This window comes from Schistocerca nitens, chromosome 4 (assembly GCF_023898315.1).
Source record: "Schistocerca nitens isolate TAMUIC-IGC-003100 chromosome 4, iqSchNite1.1, whole genome shotgun sequence".
Lineage (NCBI taxonomy): Eukaryota > Metazoa > Arthropoda > Insecta > Orthoptera > Acrididae > Schistocerca > Schistocerca nitens.
In genome coordinates this window covers 221,593,503-221,614,004 of record NC_064617.1, presented here as the reverse complement: position 1 = coordinate 221,614,004, position 20,502 = coordinate 221,593,503, and the positions used below count along the sequence as shown (strand labels likewise).

Genomic DNA, 20,502 nt, shown 5'->3' with positions numbered 1-20,502 from the left:
TTCAGTTAATATAATTTATTTATGAAACATTCTTCCCTTAAATAACATTAAAATACTTACATGACTAGATATTTTTTAAATATACCTGCACATATACATATAGGCTTCACTCCACAGTTTGAAATGCCGGTTGCCAATTTATGCTTAAAAGTTTGGGAGCTATTCCAGGGTATTGAAGACATAATTAAATTGTCCTGTTGTACATAATGAAATTGTTTTAAAATATTTTTCAGTATAACATTAACACTTGCAGATGTTCATAAATTAATGTAATGTATATCTCAAAATTTGACTGGAAAATTTTGAAATGTGTTGTCGGTCAGCACATCAGACTGTGATGGAAGAACAAATATCCAGCTCTCAGCACCTCTCCAGACCTTTTCCACTGTTGATGGTCTGAAATGATATCTCCTACATTTTACTAGTTCATTCAAGATGTTGATGACATCACAGAATCTTGGAATCTTGCTGACCATAGTTTGCTTGTGAACAGCATAGCAGCAGTACTTGGACTGTTAGTTTTTCACATAAAACAGTGATTGGAGTGAATGTGATGAATTTAGTCTAAGATTAGTAAATGATTCATCTGAGGCAACTCCCATATAATAAAACAATTCAAAATAGAGAGCTTCAATAGTTATGTACGCTTCAGCAAGTATACAATAGTAACTGTTTCCATCTGTTCCTGTTAAAACCAACGTTGTACATCATTACTTTTGATAGTAATGTTGGCCACTGGCTTTCACTTCTTCATTTTGAACCTGAAAAATAAATTAGTCTTTTATAATACAACTGCACAATCTGCTTACAGATAATTTCATTCATGGGAATGTAGTATCTTCAGACACCTTTTGTCAATTTTAGAAAGATAACAAAAAATGTTCTGAATTCTCCCTGACTGCTAATGCATAAAATTTAGTGTAAAATCAGTAATAAACAACTATGTAAGTTTCAGCAGTTAAATGGTCTGGGATCAGCAATTAAAACTGAATATAGTAACACAGCACTAAGAATTTGCAATGGTGAACACAATTACAAAATAACAGTTCCAAGGAAGGATCTGGCAAAAGCTGGCCAGAGTGGCCGAGCGGTTAAAAGCGCTACAGTCTGGAACCGCACGACCGCTACGGTCGCAGGTTCGAATCCTGCCTTGGGCATGGATGTATGTGATGTCCTTAGGTTAGTTAGGTTTAAGTAGTTCTAAGTTCTAGGGGACTTATGACCACAGCAGTTGAGTCCCATAGTGCTCAGAGCCATTTGAACCATTTTTGATCTGGCAACTGTTTAGCATCTCACTGAAGAAGTAAATTATAGAACAGAATCTTTGCCATCAGTGTTTGCATATGTAGATTTTGTTATAGTCCGTGAACTTGGACCATATTTTATTGCTAAGCTTCAAAGCCAGGAAAAAAAGGTTTTATTTATTTTTTTTTTCAAACAAGTGCATCGTTACACATATGTGGGCGAGTTATTCGTCTACTTAGGGCTGATATTGAGGAGAGCTGAATTTGCTTGCTTGGTTGTGTGCAAGTCGGCAGGACAAGGATGTCACACAGCCGCCCCAGCGAAGCTAAGGTGCAGAGACATGGAACACATCACTGGAAATGAGTAAATCCCAAAACTCGGAATATGGACAGCTGTTAATTGTGTGGCCTTTATGTAGGACAGACAATGTCCCAAGAAATGGCGGAGTGTCAGACAAGATGTCTTTTTACAGCTCCACAAGAATCTACAATAATTCAGTGTCAAGTATTGAAGGAAATGTGAATATGTATGTGATCTCATAAAAAGTAGGTGCTTACAATGACACAACACTATTTTCAGTATCTTTAAAACTACAGAAGTTCATATTTCACAGTGAATAAACATTTTCACGATGAACCTCTGAATTAACAACTTTTAAACACTTTGTACACTTTTAACAATTAGTATCTCGGATGCGAGCACTGCACGATAGCTATCGTCTCAGAGAGCAACTCACCTGTATCTTATTTATTTATTGACTTACGACATATTTTATAATTTATTGCCCCAATGTTTGTCAGAATGTTGTACCCTCCACGTTTACACAGCAAATGAATACAATATGAGTATCTCATATTGTGTCACATGTGTGTTTATTTAATGAACAGTTTAATTTTTTTGCCAGTAACTTTATTTAAATGTTAATTACAACTGATAATACAAAATCATGGTAATTTCAGAAGTGGTCAGTTACGTGTGTTAGCTGACTCCACCTTTGTAAATCAGTACCAAAAGCTGCCTCTGACAAGCAGGCCTAAATAATTGCTCAAGCCATGTTTAACAACACTCTGTGATCATTTATCATGCACACACTTGTGCAAGAATGGTGTCTTATTTATTTATGAACCAGCTAATACTTATGTTGAATGTAAATGATCTGAGTGTAACTGAATGTTCATGGCATTTCTTTATTTAAATATTGTGGTAACATATTAGTTTAATCCCCGAAGTGATCACGTTGTATCAAATCATGTCTGTAGAGATGAAGAACAATGAAATTTTGGTGGGGACGGCCTTCAGCTAATGGAAAAGCAGACAGTGGAGGAACACTATGATTCAGTTTTACAGGTGATTGATTTTGGGTGGTGAATGGCTCCTACAGTGCTATGATACTTTTAACTTTTGAAGGGACTTTATATTTTGAGAGGTCTAAATGTTCTCTGGAGTAACTATTACGACTTGTTTTATGGAACTGAGGCTACACAGAGTATGGGTTACTATTCTTTGTATTGTATGTGTCAATTTGTAAATCATCATGTTGAATTCTGAACTGTTTTGAGCTGGGTGAATATTTTGTGTATTATGGTTATGAAATGGACTTAGATATCACATATCTTTGATGACTATTTAGTTTGGGGATTTTACTACCATTCTCATACCATTCTTGTAATGCTCTTAACATAACTGCATTTGATAAGGGTATTTTTTACTGTGTTTTAACTGAATATCATATGATCATTTCGCGTTTACTTGAAAGGTCCTTTCTTGAATAATTATTATTGAACATAATTCTTTGTTTTCTACATCATATATAGACATTAGATTATAATTCTGTTTATTAAATTATTCATTTAGCTTTTATTTTATATTTCTGTGTATTTTATTAACTCACAGCTGTAGCCAGTCCACAGACTATTTGACTCCAGGATTACAGCTACAGGTTATTGTTTGCAGCAAATTAGCTGTTTGGCGTAAAAGCAGACATGTGTGGCTTGACCCTATGACTACACTGAGCTATTCTTTTTAAACAGAGCCATGCATAGTCCACAGGTAAAGATGCAGCTGGTTTGCTTGTGTAGAATGCTGTTTAGAAGAGCAATTACACTAGCAGTAACCGTTATATACTGCACACAACTAAGTCTGCACCAGGGTAAAATGTAGTCTGATCTGTGCCTTATTTTATAACACTGCATAAAAGAATTTCCTTCAAAAAGTTGTGTCTCTTCTTAGCTCAAAAAGGAGTATTTCGAACATAAAAATACAAGGAATTTTCATTAAGTCAAGGCTTTCGAATAATAGTTTGCGCAATTGCCTATTGTTTGTTTCCATCATAGGTTTGACGACTTTTTTGTGTAACTTGAACACACTATGGTGGTTTGCTTTTTTGACAATCCAGACATCATGCTGTATCTAACTTGATTACAAAGAATTTTCATTGCATACACAAAACTCTTTAATCAGTTCACTAAGTAATCTACGTGATCAATCCATGACCAGTTTTTATTTAGATTAATGCCAAGAAATTTAATGGTCTGTAGTGATTAGTTCTTTGCCCTCATATTTAACTGTGATTTATGTTCAGCAGTTTGTTAGGTCATTTGTGTTTTTGTGATGTGCAGTTTCATATAGCATTATTATTTATCCAATTTTCAAGTCCTTGAAGAGTTTGTTTAGTATTATTTGCTAGTTCTTCATTGTTTTTGTAGAAACTACTACTATGGAGCCATCTGCATACAGAAATGTTACAAGGTAATCCTACAAGGTATATTGTTTATGTAACACAGGAACAGTATGGATCCCTGGAATACACTTGCTTGTCTCTCCTTCCAGCTAGAACACGCTCTCTCATGTTTTTGTTGGGTATACATCCTCTGTTTCCTATTTTAGAGATAGGATGAGAACCAGCATGAAGATTTTCCGTGGAGACCACAAGCTACTGCAATTTTGTAAAGCAACAACTTGTGGTTTACTAGGTCAATTGCTTTAGTGAGGTCACAAGGTCACTTTTGATACTGGATATGCACAGCTTGTTATCAAAAATACTCTACCGGGAGGATCTCTTATATTTCTCAAGCCAAAATGACAAAGCTTTGAAGAAGTTGTGAGAAAAGCTGTGTTTTTGTAATGGTTTTGTTTGGTCAGCACAAGAGCCATACAGTTAAGCTCTATAAAAGTTTTCTGGTGGTTATGTTAATATGTTCATTAGTATTTACAACTTTTTTTTTTACACACAAAGTAAAGCAGGTTATGATTGAGAACAGTCCTTCAGTAATGTGTAACTTGAATCATTTCACACATGTGAGAAGTTTATGAAACATGATATGTGAATATTGCTCATGAAGAACCAGTCACAATCACAAAATATCCTGTATTTAAAATGACCAGTTTTGGCACATACAGGAGGCCATCTTCTGGTTGATTGCACCATTTGAAGGAGCTGGGAATGTGCTGATCAGCTGTGTATTGTCAAGATAATAACTTGACCTAGGTGACACGTTTTTGCTCAGCTTGTCACCAGCTCCAGAAAATGGTGCAATCAATCTGAAGAAGGCCTCCTGTATGTGCTAAAACTGGTCATTTTAAAATAATGATATTTTGCAATTGTGACCGTTTCTTCATAAGTAAGATCGCTGTTGGTTAAAGTCATGAAATGTGAATGAATGAGTGCTAAAGTTGTGGAAACATGCCTTGATTTTATTTCGGTATGCTGAATCATGCCTAGTTCTCTATGAAAATCTACTGGCCCATTGTGGTTCGGATGTTTTACCCTTGCAGATGTGTCTTCATATGGTGCCACGAAACATATTAGGACAAATAATTTTCAGTAATTATCAAGAAACTAATTAGTTTAAACACTGGAAGATTCCGGGAGGGAATGTAACAATATTATGAAGTAGATAGTTGGTACTCACCATATAGCAGAGATGCCGAGTTGCATATACACTACTGGCCATTAAAATTGCTACACCACAAAGATGATGTGCTACAGATGCGAAATTTAACCGACAGGAAGAAGATGCTGTGATACGCAAATGATTAGCTTTTCAGAGCTTTCACACAAGGTTGGCACTGGTGGCGACACCTACAACGTGCTGACATGAGGAAAGTTTGCAACTGATTTCTCATACACAAACAGCAGTTGACTGGCCTAGCATGATTGCGGTTTATTGTATCGCGACATTGCTGCTTGCACTGGTTGAAATCCAATGACTGTTAGCAGAATATGGAATCGGTGGGTTCAGGAGGTTCATACGGAATGCCGTGCTGGATCCCAATGGCCTCGCATCACTAGCAGTCAAGATGACAGGCATCTTATCCACATGGCTGTAATGTATTGTGCAGCCACGTCTCGATCCCTAAGTCGACAGATGGGGACGTTTGCAAGACAACAACCATCTGCACGAACACTTCGACGACGTTTGCAGCAGCATGGACTAACAGCTCGGAGACCATGGCTGCGGTTACCCTTGACGCTGCATCACAGACAGGAGCGCCCGCGATGGTGTACTCAACGACGAACCTGGGTGCACGAATGGCCAAACGTCATTTTTTCGGATGAATCCAGGTTCTGTTTACAGCATCATGATGGTCGCATCCGTGTGTGGCGACATCGCGGTGAACGCACATTGGAATTGTGTATTTGTCATCACCATACTGGCGTATCACCCGGCGTGATAGTATGGGTTACATGTCTCGGTCACCTCTTGTTCGCATTTACGACACTTTGAACAGTGGATGTTACATTTCAGATGTGTTACGACCCGTGGCTCTACCCTTCATTCAATCTCTGCAAAACCCTACATTTCAGCAGGATAATGCACTACCGCATGTTGCAGGTCCTGTACGGGCCTTTCTGGATTCAGAAAATGTTCGACTGCTGCCCTGGCCAGCACATTCTCCAGATCTCTCACCAATTGAAAACATCTGGTCAATGGTGGCCGAGCAACTGGCTCGTCACAATACGCCAATCTTGATGAACTGTGGTATCGTGTTGAAGCTGCATGGGCAGCTGTACCTGTACATGTCATCCAAGCTCTTTTGACTCAATGCCCAGGCGTATCAAGGCTGTTATTACGGCCAGAGGTGGTTGTTCTGGGTACTGATTTCCCAGGATCTATGCACCCAAATTGCATGAAAATGTAATCACATGTCAGTTCTAGTATAATATATTTGTCCAATGAATACCCGTTTATCATACGCATTTCTTCTTGGTGTAGCAATTTTAATGGCCTGTAATGTAGGTACAACAAAAAGACTGTCACAAAATAAGAGTTTGGTCAACAAGGCCTTTGTCAAAAATAGATGACATATTACCACAGTCTGGCAGCCAAAGCCAGACTATGAGCAGCAGCAGCAGCAGCAGTGCATGATGGGTGTGACAACTGGGTTTTTGGGGGGGGGTGGGGGGTGGGGGGTAAGGAGGTGGCTGGAGCGAGGAGGGAGAGGGGTAGCAGGGTAGGGATGGGCAACAGGTCGGTGAAGTGCTGCTGGGGAGTGTGCAGGGAGAAGGTGGAGAGAGGGTAGAACAGTTAGGTGCAGTTGGGAGGTTATATGGATGGCTGGGGAGAGTAGGGGAGGGGGGGGGGGTTAGCAGAAAAGGAGAGAAATAAAAAGACTAGGTGCATTGGTGGAATAGAGGGGTGGAATGGGAACAGAGAAGGGGCTAGATGGGTGAGACTAATGACTAATGAAGGTTGAGTCAGGAGGATTACAGGTGTGTAGGATATATTGCAGTGAGAGTTCTCAACTATGCAATTCAGAAGGGCTTGTGTTAATGGGAAGGATCCATATGGTACAGGCTGTGAAGCAGTCATTGAAATGAAGAATGTTGTGTTGGGTGGCATGTTCAGCAACAGGGTGGTCCAGATGTTTCTTGTCTACAGTTTATTGGTGGCAATTCATGTGGACAGAAAGTTGTTGATTGTCAAGCCCACGTAGAATGCAGCAGTGTGGTTTTGACGTAGCTTGTAGATCACATGACTGGTTTCACAGGTAGCCCTGCCTTTCATGGGCTAGGTGATGTCTGTGATCGGACTGGAATATGTGGTGGTGGGAGGATGCATAGGACAGGCCTTGCATCTAGATCTATGACAGGTGTATGAGCCAAGAGTTAAGGGGTTTGGAGCAGAGGTTGTGTAGGGAGGTATGAGTATGTTGTATAGATGCAGTGGACGGCAGAATGCCACTGTGGGAGGGGTGGGAAGGATAATGGGTAGGACATATCTGATTTTAGGGCACCATTCCTGGATGGTACTGAGTTACAAGGGGAATGCTTCTCTGTGGTGGGTCAGTAAAGCCTCAGTGAGACCCTCAATTTATTTTGAGAGCAACTGCTCATCATTGCAATTGTGACGGCCATGGCTGGCTAGGTTTTATGGAAGAGCCTTTAGGTATGGAATGGGTGACAGCTATTGAAGTGGAGGCAATGCTGGTGGTTAGTAGGTTTGATATGGACAGAGGTACTGATGTAGTCATGTTTGAGGTGGAGGTCAACATCTAGGAAGGTGGTGTGTTGGGTTGAGTAGGACCAGGTGAAGCGAATGGGGGAGGTGTTCAGGTTCTGGAGGAATGTGGCTAGGGTGTTCTCACCCTTGACCCAGATCCCAATGATGTCATCAGTGATTCTGAACCAGGTGAAGTGTTCAGGATTTTGGGTGTTTAGGAAGGATTCCTCTAAATGGTCCATGAATAGTTCAGCATAGGATAGTGCCATGTGATTGCCCATAGCTGAAACCCAGATTTGTTTGTAGGTAATACCTTCAAAGGAGAAGTAATTGTGGGTGAGAATATAGTTGGCTGTAGGGACTAGGAAGGAGTTGGTTTCGAATCCATCGGGCGTTGGGAAAGATAGTGTTCAATAGCAGAAAGGCTATGGGTGTTAGGGATGTTAGTGTAAAGGGAAGTGGCATCAATAGTGAAAACCGGAGCATCATGTGCTAATGGACCGGGAACTGGGGGGAGTCGGTGGAGGAAGTGGTTGGTATTTTTTTCTATAGAAGGGTATGTGCCGGGTAATAGACTGAAGGTGTTGGTCTATGAGAGCAGATATTCTCTCAGTGGGGGCTCAGTAATGCCACAATGGGGTGTCCTGGGTGGTTGGGTTTATGGACTTTAGGAAGCATGTGGATGGTAGGAGTGCGGGGAGTGGTAGGGGTGAGGAGAGAGATGGTCTGCGGGGGAGAGGTTCTGGGTTTGGTCTATGGATTTGAGGAGAGAATGGAGATGCTGCTGAATTTCTGGAATGGAGTCACTGTGACAAGGTTTGTAGGTGGAAGTTTCTGACAGCTGATGGAGTGCTTCTGTCAGGTAATCCTTGCAGTTCAAAACAACAGTGGTGGAGCCTTTGTCTGCAGCTAGGATTACAAGGTCGGGATCAGTTTTTAGGTGATGGACTGTGGTTCTTTCTGTGGATTAAGGTTAATTTGCATGATGAGGGATTTGGGGAATGATGGGGAGGCAAGGTTTTAGGTTGAGAAATTCTGGAAAGATAACAGGGGGTGATTTGAGGGCAGTGGGTGTGGATCACGGTTGGATGGTGGAGTGAACTGAGTCAGGCAGGGTTCAACATAGGTCTTTGATTGAGTGTGATTGGTAAGGTTGGTGGTGAAAAACCGTTTTCACTGTAGGGACTGGGAGGAAGAGACAAGGTCTTTAACAAGTCCTACATGACTGAATTTGGCAGTGGGGCAAAAGGTGAGGCCTTTGGAAAGGAGTGATATTTCTTTCCTTTGGAGAAAAGGTTTATGACTGTGTTTTAGATCTGTTCAGGTTCTGGATTCTGTGTGGTGGTGAGAGGGAGTTTTGGAGGGTGGCGTAAATGTAGTAGGTCTGTGAGACAGAGTTGATCAGCTGTGAGGAGATGTGGCACAGGTTTGGAGGTTGTTTTACAGTTGTTTGACAATTGTACTCCAAGGTGGGAGTAGGAAGTGAGCAGGGTAGAGAGTTTTTTAAGGTGGCATGCATGTTGCTCTAGTTCCTGAAGGACAAGATTTTCAATGTGTTTTATATGTTCCACGAATTTGGAACTGCATAGCAGGAGAATTTTACGGATGGAGAGAAGGTACTGCAAGGATGTTTGGGCTTCATTGATATGGTTTTGCAGGACTATGTTGTGAGGGATTGGCAGAATCTGAACAGATGGAGGTCATTGTGGAAGGAAGAATGGTAGCCAGAGATGAGTAATTTGATAATAAGACCATTTGGGGGGATTTCATGAGCGAAGCAACAATGCCGGAACAATATGTAGCACTGGATTCTGGCTAGGGAAAAGGAAAATTTTTCTGTATTGACATAGATGGAAGGAACAAGTATTCACGGAGGTGGGAAAAAATGCAAAAAAATACATAAGTAATGTAGAATTACATCTGAAAAAATTCTCAGAAATACACCCAAATATATGGAAAAATCATGAAAATGGCAAAACAGGCGAAATAGGGGGAAACTAGATGAAATCTGAGTGAGTACAATGATAGCGAAAGGCAAAAACCTACTAGAATTGGCATCTCACTATAATTGGTGTGAAGTCACAATGAGATCAAAGAAAAGATATAAATAAAAAATATCTTACTGTGGTTTGCAGGTCAGAGGGTGGATAAGAGTGATGAATGGGGACAGGAGATGTGATTGGATAAGATGAAATTAGTAGGTGCGAACTGGGATAGAACAGAGAAGAAGAGGGTGAGGTGTGGAGGGGTTGGTAGGATGAGATACAAGATCCTGTGGCACTGGAAAGGTGCAGGAAATAACACGCACAAATTCAGGAGAGTGATCATTTTGAAGGTATAGGATTAATGATATAGGTGGGAGTAAAGTGGGACATCAGATGCTGCATCAACAGTCAGCATGGTCATGTAGCTGTCTGCTGTGTGCATCTGAGATGGTTGACACAGTGTGGCTCCAACTACCACCCTTTCTTCCACAATGACCACCATCTGTCAAGATTTCACCAATCCTTAGTCCTCACCAACATAATCCTGCAAACCCATATCAATCAAGCCCAAACCTCCTTGCAATACCTTCTCTCCATCTGTAAAATTCTGCTGCTGTGCAGTCCCAAATTCCTGGAACTCATAAAACACATTGAAACTCTTGCCCTCCAGGAACTAGAGCAACATGCATGCCACCTCAATAAACTCTCCACCCTGCTCACTTCCTAATCCCGCCTTGGAGTACAATTGTCCGACAACTGTAAAACAACCTCAAAACCTGTGCCACATCTCCTCATAGCTGACAAACTCTGTCTCACAGACCTACTACATTTACCCCACCTTCCAAAACTCTCTCCCACCTCCAGACAGAATCCAGAACCTGAACAGACTCAAAACACAGTCATAAACCTTTTCTCCAAAAGGCTTAGCCCCCACAGAAATATCAGTCCTTTCCAAAGGCCTCACCTTTTGCCCCATTGCCAAATTCAGTCATGCAGGACTTTTTCACCACCAACCCTACCAATCACACTCAATCAAAGACCTATGTTGAACCCTGCCTGGATCAGTTGACTCCTCTATCCAACTGTGATCCACACCCACAGCCCTCAAATCACCCCCTCTTAATTTTCCAGAATTTCTCAATCTCAAACCTTGCCTCAAAATCATTCCCCAAATCCCTCAACATGCAAACTAACCTTACAGCTGCAGAAAGAACCACAGTCTGCCATCTAAAAACTGATCCCGACCTCGTAATCCTACCTGCTGACAAAGGCTCCATCACTGTTGTTTTGAACTGCAACGATTACCTGACAGAAGGACTCTGCCAGCTGTCGGATATGTCCACCTACAAACCTTACCACAGTGACTCCATTCCAGAAATCCTGCAGCATCTCCATTCTCTCCTCAAATCCGTAGACCAAACCCAGAACCTCTCCCCCGCAGTCCATCTCTCTCCTCACCCCTACCACTCCCCGCACTCCTACCATCCACATGCTTCCTAAAGTCCATAAACCTAACCACCCATGACACCCCATTGTGGCCAGTTACTGTGCCCCCACTGAGAGAATATCTGCTCTTGTAGACCAACACTTTCAGCTTATTACCAGAACATACCCTTCTATATAAAAGATACCACTCATTTCCGCCACCAACTCTCCACAATTCCTGTTCCTTTGCCTCACAGTGCCCTCCTTTTCACTACTGATGCCACCTCCCTTTACACTAACACCCATGGCCTTTCTGCTATTGAACACTAGCTTTACCAGTGCCTGACAGGTTCCAAACCAACAACCTCCTTCCTAGTCACCATGGCCAACTATATCCTCACCCACAATTACTCCTCCTTTGAAGGTATTACCTACAAACAAATCCGGGTTTCAGCGATGGGCAATCACATGGCACCATCCTACACCAACCTATTCATGTGCCAACTAGAGGAATCCTTCCTAAACACCCAAAATCCGAAACACCTCACCTGGGTCAGAATCACTGATGACATCATTGGGATCTGGGTTGAGGGTGAGAACACCCTATCCACATTCCTGCAGAACCTGAACACCTTCTCCCTCATTCGCTTCACCTGGCCCTACTCAACCCAAAAGCCACAGTTCTTGATGTTGACCTCCACCTCAAACATGGCTACATCAGTACCTCTGTCCACATTAGACCTACTAACCACCAACAATACCTCCACTTCGACAGCTGCCACCCATTCCATACCAAAAGCTTCTTCCAACCTAGCCAGCCATGGCCGTCACATCTGCAGTGATGAGCAGTTGCTCTCAAAATAAACTGAGGGTGTCTCTGAGGCCTTTGGTAACCATAATTATCCTCCCAAACTTGTAGAAAATCAAATTTCCCATGCCTTATCTTTTCAATCACTCACCGTCCAGCCGCAGAGGAGCATTCCCTTTGTAACTCAGTACCATTCAGGACTGGAGCAAATGAATTACATTCAGCACCAGGGTTTCAACTGCCTCTCATCATGCCATGAAATCAGAAATGTCCTGCCCACTATCCTTCCCACCCCTCCCATAGTTGTATTCTGCCATCCACCATATCTATACAATATACTCATCCATCCCTACACAACCTCTGCCCTCAACCCCCTTACCTCTCGGCTCATATTCCTGCAATAAACCTAGAGGCAAGACCTGTCCTATACATCCTCCCACCACCACATACTCCAGTCCGGTCACAAACATCACCTACCTCATCAGAGGCAGGGCTACCTGTGAAACCAGTCAAGTGATTTTCAAGCTAAGCTGTAACCACTCTGCTGCATTCTATGTGACCAAGACAACTGACAACTGTCTGTCTGCCATGAATGGCTACCGACAAACTGTAGACAAGAAACAACTGGACCACTGTGTTGCTGAGCATGCCACCTGACGCAACATTCTTCATTTCAATGACTACTTCTCAGCCTTTGCCATATGGATCCTTCCCACTGACACCAGCTTTTCTGAATTGTACAGGTGGGAACTCTCTCTGTAATATATCCTACACTCCTGTAATCCCCCTGGTTCAACCTTCATTAGTCATTAGCCTCACCCATCTAACCCCTTCCCTGTTCTCATTCCAGCACTACACAGCCCTCTATTCCACCAATGCACCCAATCTTTTTACATCTCCCCTTTTCTGCTACCCCCCCCCCCCCTTTCTCCACTGCCCTCCTTCTAATTTCCCTACTGCACCTAGCTATCCTACCATCTCTTCACATTGCCCTGTAGACTCCCCAGCATCACTGCACTGTCTGCCACCCCTACCCTGCTATCCCTCCCCATCCCAGCCGCCTCGTTACCCCCACTTAGTTGCCTCGTGCATCATGCACTGCTGCTTGTATTCTGGCTTCAGTTGCCAGAGACTGTGTTTATGTGTGTGTGAGTTGTTTGTTTGTGTGTGTATGTGTATGTGTGAGGGAGAGAGAGAGAGAGAGAGAGAGAGAGAGAGAGGAGAGAGAGTTGTTTTTGTGTGTGTGTGTGTGGGGGGGGGGTCTAGTTTTGATAAAGGTCTTGTTGACTGAAAGCTTATTTTGTGACAGTCTTTTTGTTGTGCCTATCTGTACTCAGCATTTGTGCCGTGTGATGACTAGCAACTATCCTTTTCATAATAATGTTACAACTCATTAGTTTAGTGTCATAGGCATAGGCATAATTCATTGTCAGTATCACTAAAATTTTGTGTTTAGAAACATCTCCATAAATAGGTATTTTTTATGATATTGTCTTTCAGCAATACCTAGAATGCAAAACACTTTCCTCGGTTCACAGAGTAACATAATTAGCTTGATATTAATTATGCCCCATATACACCATTATTCATTTCTGCACACTTACTTGCACTGAAGAAGATTCTGCCAGTAATGGTGAAGGTGTGCATTCCATATTTGACAGTTATAATAATAAAATTTCTATTTTTTTATAGATTAAAACACATAAAGTTGCCTGAGGTAGATGACAATCACATGTGGGTATTGCAATGAGAAACCCAGTCTATCTGATTTAGTTATCAAAGCCTTTGTCGAGACTTACTGTTTGGGCATTTTCAGCACTGATTTCATTGTAACTAAATTAGTATACTCAAATGTCCTTACTTGTTCCTGAAAAAGTTCTTAAGAGATGTTTCTTCAGATTTCTTCATTTTAATGTTATCATCAGTTTTTACGCTGCTGTTACAGTCTTGAGCAAGCTAAAACAAGAAGACAGATTGTTTGAAGTTTACGTAGATGACCCTGATTAAATAACTGCCTACTCAAACACGATATTATTGCACTTGGCCATTACAAATAACATGCGAAGACATTGTGTTAAACAAATACAGCGGTAACTGTTAATGCTTGCAGGTCAGTTGTGCATATACTATCAATGCCAATTACACGCTGCCCCATGATAAGGAGATCAAAATGCCATCCTCCCAATTGCAATAATATCATGGTTGACTAATGCTTCAAATTAAAAATAAACATTTTGATTCACTTGACAAAGTATGAATGATCATGTAGACAAAAATACATTATTGTCCTCAAACTGAAGTGACAGTAAGAGTCACAAATAAGGTATGTAAGTTGTAATAGTAAAGAAATACAGATAATCAATCACAGAATTCAGATAATTAGAAAACTGTAAAATTATTTGCTTTAATTAACTTACTGACTGCAATGCTTCACATGCATTGCACCATTTTTCATACTCTTCATTTGGTGCTTGCATATATTTTAACACTGCTTCGGCAAGTAGATTGAAACGAGTTGCTCTTTGCATGGGCAACATTAAAAATGAATATAAAGGAAATTTTTCACATTTCTCATCATCCTCAATTTTTTTCAGCGCTGTAGCGAATCTCTTGTTTTTCATCCTTAAACAATAAAGAATCTCTTGTAAAGAAAATTAATTTGGATTTCAAACATAGGTAAATCTATAAATTTATGACTACCTTTTTATTTTGAATTTTATCTAGTGTTTGGTTAACAATTGTATCTGGACTTCCTGTACTTACAGTTGCCGTAAGCGTTTTTCAATGATCTGCAGATTCTCACAGTACTTCACGTATACTCCAAAATATTGATTTGCATGATGTATTATTGTATCTGCCATTTTTGTGAGCTGGAGATCTCTTTCCCAAACAGTTACCAAGTCCTTTAGGAAGTTTTGGGAACAGTTTTTTACTGAAAAAAATACATTTAATTGCTTGAATTTTGAAACTATGAAAAAGAAAGAAAAATCCAAACAGAAACTGAATTTAAGCCTGACCTACGTATTTTTCAGTGATATTTTACAGTGTGATAACATTTTTAGATTGGTCATGTCAGGTGCAATAAGATATTAAGTTTGACAATGACAAGTTAGGCAAATCAGTGCTTATTACTCACATCATCAGTTCTGGATTGTTTGTTGCCTGTTGATTACACATTTCAATGTTCTTAACAATGATGTCTGAGTACAAGTGAGAGTGCTATTACATATCTGTATGGTCAAGGGTGTTGTCATTCTTTTTATTGTTATATATATCTGTTAGAGGTAATAATACTTACAGTACTTTTGTTGTCAGTGTTCGAGCCGGGTGACGTATCATTGGGCTGTGAAGGGATGACCACCAGTGTTAGGCTTACTGTAAAGCAATACACACACGTGTTCACCTAATAGCACCCAAGGTAATGCTCCCGTCCAGCAACTGTCATGACACACAACGGTGATTTTAAATGTACAGTGCCACTGTTCCATGAGGCCATTGCTTTGTGGATGGTAGGCTGTTGTGTGGTAACGTCATACACCACAGAGGTTGCATAGTTCATTAAATATGACTGCTTCAAACTGTTGTCCTTAGTCAGTTGTTACAGAGATCAGGCAGCAGAAACATCATATCCATGTGTCGACAAATGCTCTTGCTGTTATCTCTGCTATAATATCCAGAGGAGAATGGCTTCCACCCAGCACATCACGCAACCGAGGACAGAGAATATATAACGATAGCTCTCAGACTCAGAAGAGACCCTACCATGTCAAGCTGGACATGCTGAAATTGACCTTTTGGAATCTCAAAATAAGCGAATGTTGGCTGTGTGTGATGACACATTTTTGCTGTGCTGACAAGCTGTTCACATACATGTCCAGCCTTGGCAATCCTTTTCGACATTGGGCCATACAAACAGGTTCATGAAAAGTCATGTTGACAGGCATATGTCAAGGAGCAAAGGATTGTGGAGTTGGTCGATTTTGTGAAACATAAGACAGTACTTGCTTGATAGATCCAGGGATGGAACAAAGTTCTGTATGTAAATTCACTGTAGAATCTTGAGGTAGGTCCATAATTTGTTGGTCTTGCAACTGAAACTCTGTTAATTTATTGCAGCTAACACAGGTGAAGAAGACTTCTATTCTTTACAGATATTCTGTGATGATGATGTACACTCCTTGGGGATTTCTGACATCAGATGCAAATTGCACTATATTGATGAGGTGACAGAACTGAGGGTAGGAACCTTTCAAAGGGTTGCATATCAAGGCCACTAAAGACAGGTAGTCTGTCCTCTACATCATATTTAAACTGATGAGCCACTTCCTATGCCACCAATATTCACAATCATAGGTGGACCACTTGCACCGAGAATCTGTCAGTTTACAAGGGGCAAAAGAGACCCATCCCAATGGCATAGTTGCTCATGTCTAATATAATCCTTAATTGGTCATTATGTGGTGGGTGCACTAAACTCAAGGCATGTAGGCGAGGGTCTTTAATTTTGTCAAAGTCGTACTTCATATATGGAGTCCACTCGACCATGCACTTACCACTCAAGTTCTTGTCAGCTAGAACTTTTGTGAGCAATGCCCGTATGGCAGCAACATTAAGGAGGTGTCAATGATGCAAGTTAATTGTGCCAATAAAGTGGCATACTTCATGGTAATCTTGTGGTTGAAGTAGTTGCTTAATGGACACTGTTCATTGTGGAATAGGATGGATACTAGCAGCATTGTCCAGGTAGCCAAGGAAGACTACTTCAGTTTGATGAAGCTGACTCTTGCATTGTTAATGATGACACCATTGTCAGTAAGTGCACTGAGAATTTGTTTGAGATGCAGTTCATGGTCATCTTGTGAAGGGGAGAAAATTATAATGTCACCCAAATACACATAGCAAAAATGGAGCTTAAACAGGATACTATCAATAAATTGTTGCCAGGTCTGGGCCATGTTTTTGAGGCCACAAGGCATGTACAGGGATTCATATAAACCAAAGGGCATGATGATGCCAGTTTTTTTAATGTCCTATCTGCAAGTGTACCTTATTGCAGTGTAAAACACTGAAAACCAAGGTGTCCTTGTTGTAGTGGGTGAAGTCTTTAACACTGGGGATCAGGTAGCTATTAATGATGGTGCAAGCAGTTGAGACCTGCAGCCTTCACATAGCCTAACTGTGCCACTAATTTGATAGGCGAAGCTCATGAACTACCAGAAGTTGCATGATTCTGGCTTGTAGTAGTTCAGCAGCTGTTTTGGCCATGTGGAGCTTGTCTGGTGGTAACTGCCATGGTCTGCAGTGGACAGGAGAGTGTGGGGTGGTGGTAACCTTGTGGACAATCCTGTTGCACATAGCATTTTGTATAAATTGTAATCATGGCTGTGTGGTGAGCAAGGTAAAAACCTGAGTCAACATGGAAGGCATATTAACAGGATACATGTTACTAACATTGGTTTATGTGGAGGCAGCATTGTCATGTGTGGTGTGGTGGTAGGTGTCCCTGCTGTATGGCATTTCAGCTGAGAAGCTGCAGTGGAGTTGGTGGGAACAGATAGATGAGAATTTGCATCAGAAGCCAGATGGTGTCGTGTGGTAGTGATCTCATCTGACAACTTACAACTGGTTCATCATGATTCATTTTCATACTGTAGGCATGACCTTGTGTCAAAGTAACATTGTTGGATTATTGCTGTTGGGCCAGTGATGTGATGCAGCTGTGCAGTGTCATTGACATTCATCACTCATACCAATGCCTTTCATAGAAAAGTAACAGAAGCCTGCCCTGACAACAAGGGCATGCAACTGACAACACCAGGAATGGAGTGACCCACTGTCTTAGGTTGTAATGTGCTGTGTGCTAAATTCAACAATGGCCAGAAGTCCAGGGGGCGAGATACTAATGTCCAAACCCATGTAAAAAAAATATTGTCTATGTATATGGTCAATGACATAGGCTTCCACTCTGCAGAAGGTCCAGCATATGACATTTCATTGATATGTTGCAAGGTGAGGTGATTTTATTTACATCTGTGATCCTGTTTGCATGTAGCAGATCACGCAATACTTTTCGGTAATAACATTGTGGTTGGCAATTGTGTGCCACGTCACCAAACTGCTTGTGGAACCAGAAGAGTTGTCGCTGTACAGGAATGTCACCATGCAAGGTACGATTGCTAGTTGCATGAATGTCTGTTGTGGTTGGCTGAAAGTCACCGTTCCCTGTAGTGAAGTTGACATAATGCTCAGTGCTGGTCAGGTGTGGTCAGTCTGGTTCAGCTATGTCTTGATGGTTGGTACGGCATAGCTGCTGTGAGCTGTGGTCAGAGGCATTGTTATCTGTGTTGTTCATACAGTGTCACTGTTGCAAAACAGTAAAATATAATATCAACATCCTTTACAGCGATCCTCATTCTTGTGAAATCATCACAAGATGTACTTGAGGTGAGAGCTTGGTGATCCAGAGACTCCAAATTGTGTGATCATGGACGAGGTTAATGTCCACCAGTGTATGCACTCAGTGTCAAAGTTGTGAAGTAATCCTGTTCCTCAGGTGTTCTCATTGGTGACTTGTTTTAACTGCTGTTCTGGTTTTCTGTGAAAGGTGTTGGAGTAGTGCAGCAATTGTGGTGTTGTATTTATTGCTATCCAGGAGAGCCATAATAATATTACTGATTATATCAGCATGTTCACCGAAATGGCTGAGCAAAATGACGGACTGTACTTTGTCGTCTGAGAGGCCATGGGTGGGCAGCATGCACTCAGCATCAGAAACCACATTGCAAGTTGGTCTGGGTAAAATGGAGGCAGCTGAAGTTGTGAACAAAAATGAGTGGTAAAGTTGTTGGTGCTCGGTGCACTAATTACCGTAGCAATGTCAAGAGACACAACAGAAGAGTTCACAGTATACATATACAGTGCAGGTGTAAGTTTGGTAGGATTGTCTGGAAACAGCCCAACTGGTTGGACCACATGATCTGGTGCAAATGGGTCGAATGAAGTTGGACATGACACAGTAGGGACTTAATCATTGGCAAACATTCAAGAATTTTCAAGTCCAAGAGACTAGTGCACAATACTGGAATGATATGCATGGAAAGTGAAGTCTGTAATGAAACCACTCAATATATTGTCTGTAGGGATACACTGTTCGATACTATACGTAGCATTGTTAGCACTTGTGACACTGCATTGAGGGTGATTGTTTTCCTGCTTGAACAGCATTGGTTGCTGAGTATTTCTCTGTGAAGCATTAAATACCCTCTGTATGAAAATCACTGTCTTGTCATAGTAATTTCACTGCTCAAACGTTACAAAATGGCTCTATTTTCAAAGCACAGTACCCAAAATGGGAATGTAGAAGCATTCCAATGAGCCATATGCAGTTGTTGCAGTTCAACAATGTGGATTTTACCCCAGGATGGGATAAATGTAACTTGTAGCAATGACACAGTTACGTATAACATGCACTTTATTTCATAACCGACACAGGACAAATACACATCTAAGTTCACAGCAGGAATAAACCACACTGAATCATAGGTTTTCAGATATTTCACACCAGGTCACTGTCAGTAGCCAGACAGTTTGTTCTCTGCAGCAGCCACTGTCATTGGTGGAGTCCTCCCATTTACATATTATATCTTTTCATCTGTTTTCAAACCAAAAGAAGACATACAGCACTGTAACCTGATAATATGTACAGACGAACCAAAAAATTAAAAATTCATCACTCTTGCTAACATATTTTCTTGCTTTTCAATTACATTTGACAATTTCAAATGCACTCAATGGTTGCTCTCTGTGATCAACACCCCTAGAATGTCTTTTGATGCATGGACATTTACAGTATGTGATCAAAAGTACCCATACATCCCCAAAAACATACGTTTTTGATATTAGGTGCATTGTGCTGCCACCTACTGCCAGGAACTCCGTATCAGCAACTTCAGTAGTCATTAGACATCGTGAGAAAGCAAATGGGGCACTCTGTGGAACTGACGGACTTCAAACATGGTCAGATGATTGGGTGTCACTTGTGTCTTATGTCTGTATGTGAGATTTCTACACTCCAAAACATCCCTACGTCCACTATTTCTGATGTGATAGTGAAGTGGGAACATGAAGGGACATGTACAGCACAAAAGTGTACAGGACGACCTCGACTGTTGACTGACAGAGACCGCCGACAGTTGAAGAGGGTCGTAATGTGTAATAGGCAGATATCTATCCAGACCATCACAAAGGAAGTCCAAACTGCATCAGGATCCGCTGGAAGTACTATGACAATTAGATGGGAAGTGAGATTTCATGGTCGAGAGGCTGCTCATAAGCTACACATCATGCCAGTAAATGGAAAATGACACCTTGCTTGGTGAAAGGAGTGTAAACATTGGATGATTGAACAGTGGAAAAATGTTATGTGGAGTGACAAATCATGATAAACAATGTGGCGATCTGATGGCAGGGTGTGGATATGGCAAATGCCCGGTGAACATGTTCTGCCAGCGTGTGTAGTGCCAACAGTGAAATTCGGAGGCAGTGGTGTTATGGTGTTGTATTTTTCGTGGAGGAAACTTGCACCTCTTGTTGTTTT

General features: G+C 41.3%; 1 protein-coding gene across 1 annotated transcript in view; it reads right to left on the bottom strand.

Moving 5' to 3' along the window:
* Positions 1 to 20,502, bottom strand: part of LOC126252955 (uncharacterized) — a 217,176-nt gene continuing 196,674 nt past the window's right edge. Inside the window, exons 10-13 of the mRNA XM_049953968.1 lie at positions 14,670 to 14,838; positions 14,324 to 14,528; positions 13,768 to 13,862; positions 1 to 761 (exon numbers count right to left, since the gene is read on the bottom strand). Coding sequence (XP_049809925.1) covers positions 743 to 761; positions 13,768 to 13,862; positions 14,324 to 14,528; positions 14,670 to 14,838 — 488 coding nt within the window. The 3' untranslated portion in view covers positions 1 to 742. The remainder of the gene's footprint in view (positions 762 to 13,767; positions 13,863 to 14,323; positions 14,529 to 14,669; positions 14,839 to 20,502) is intronic.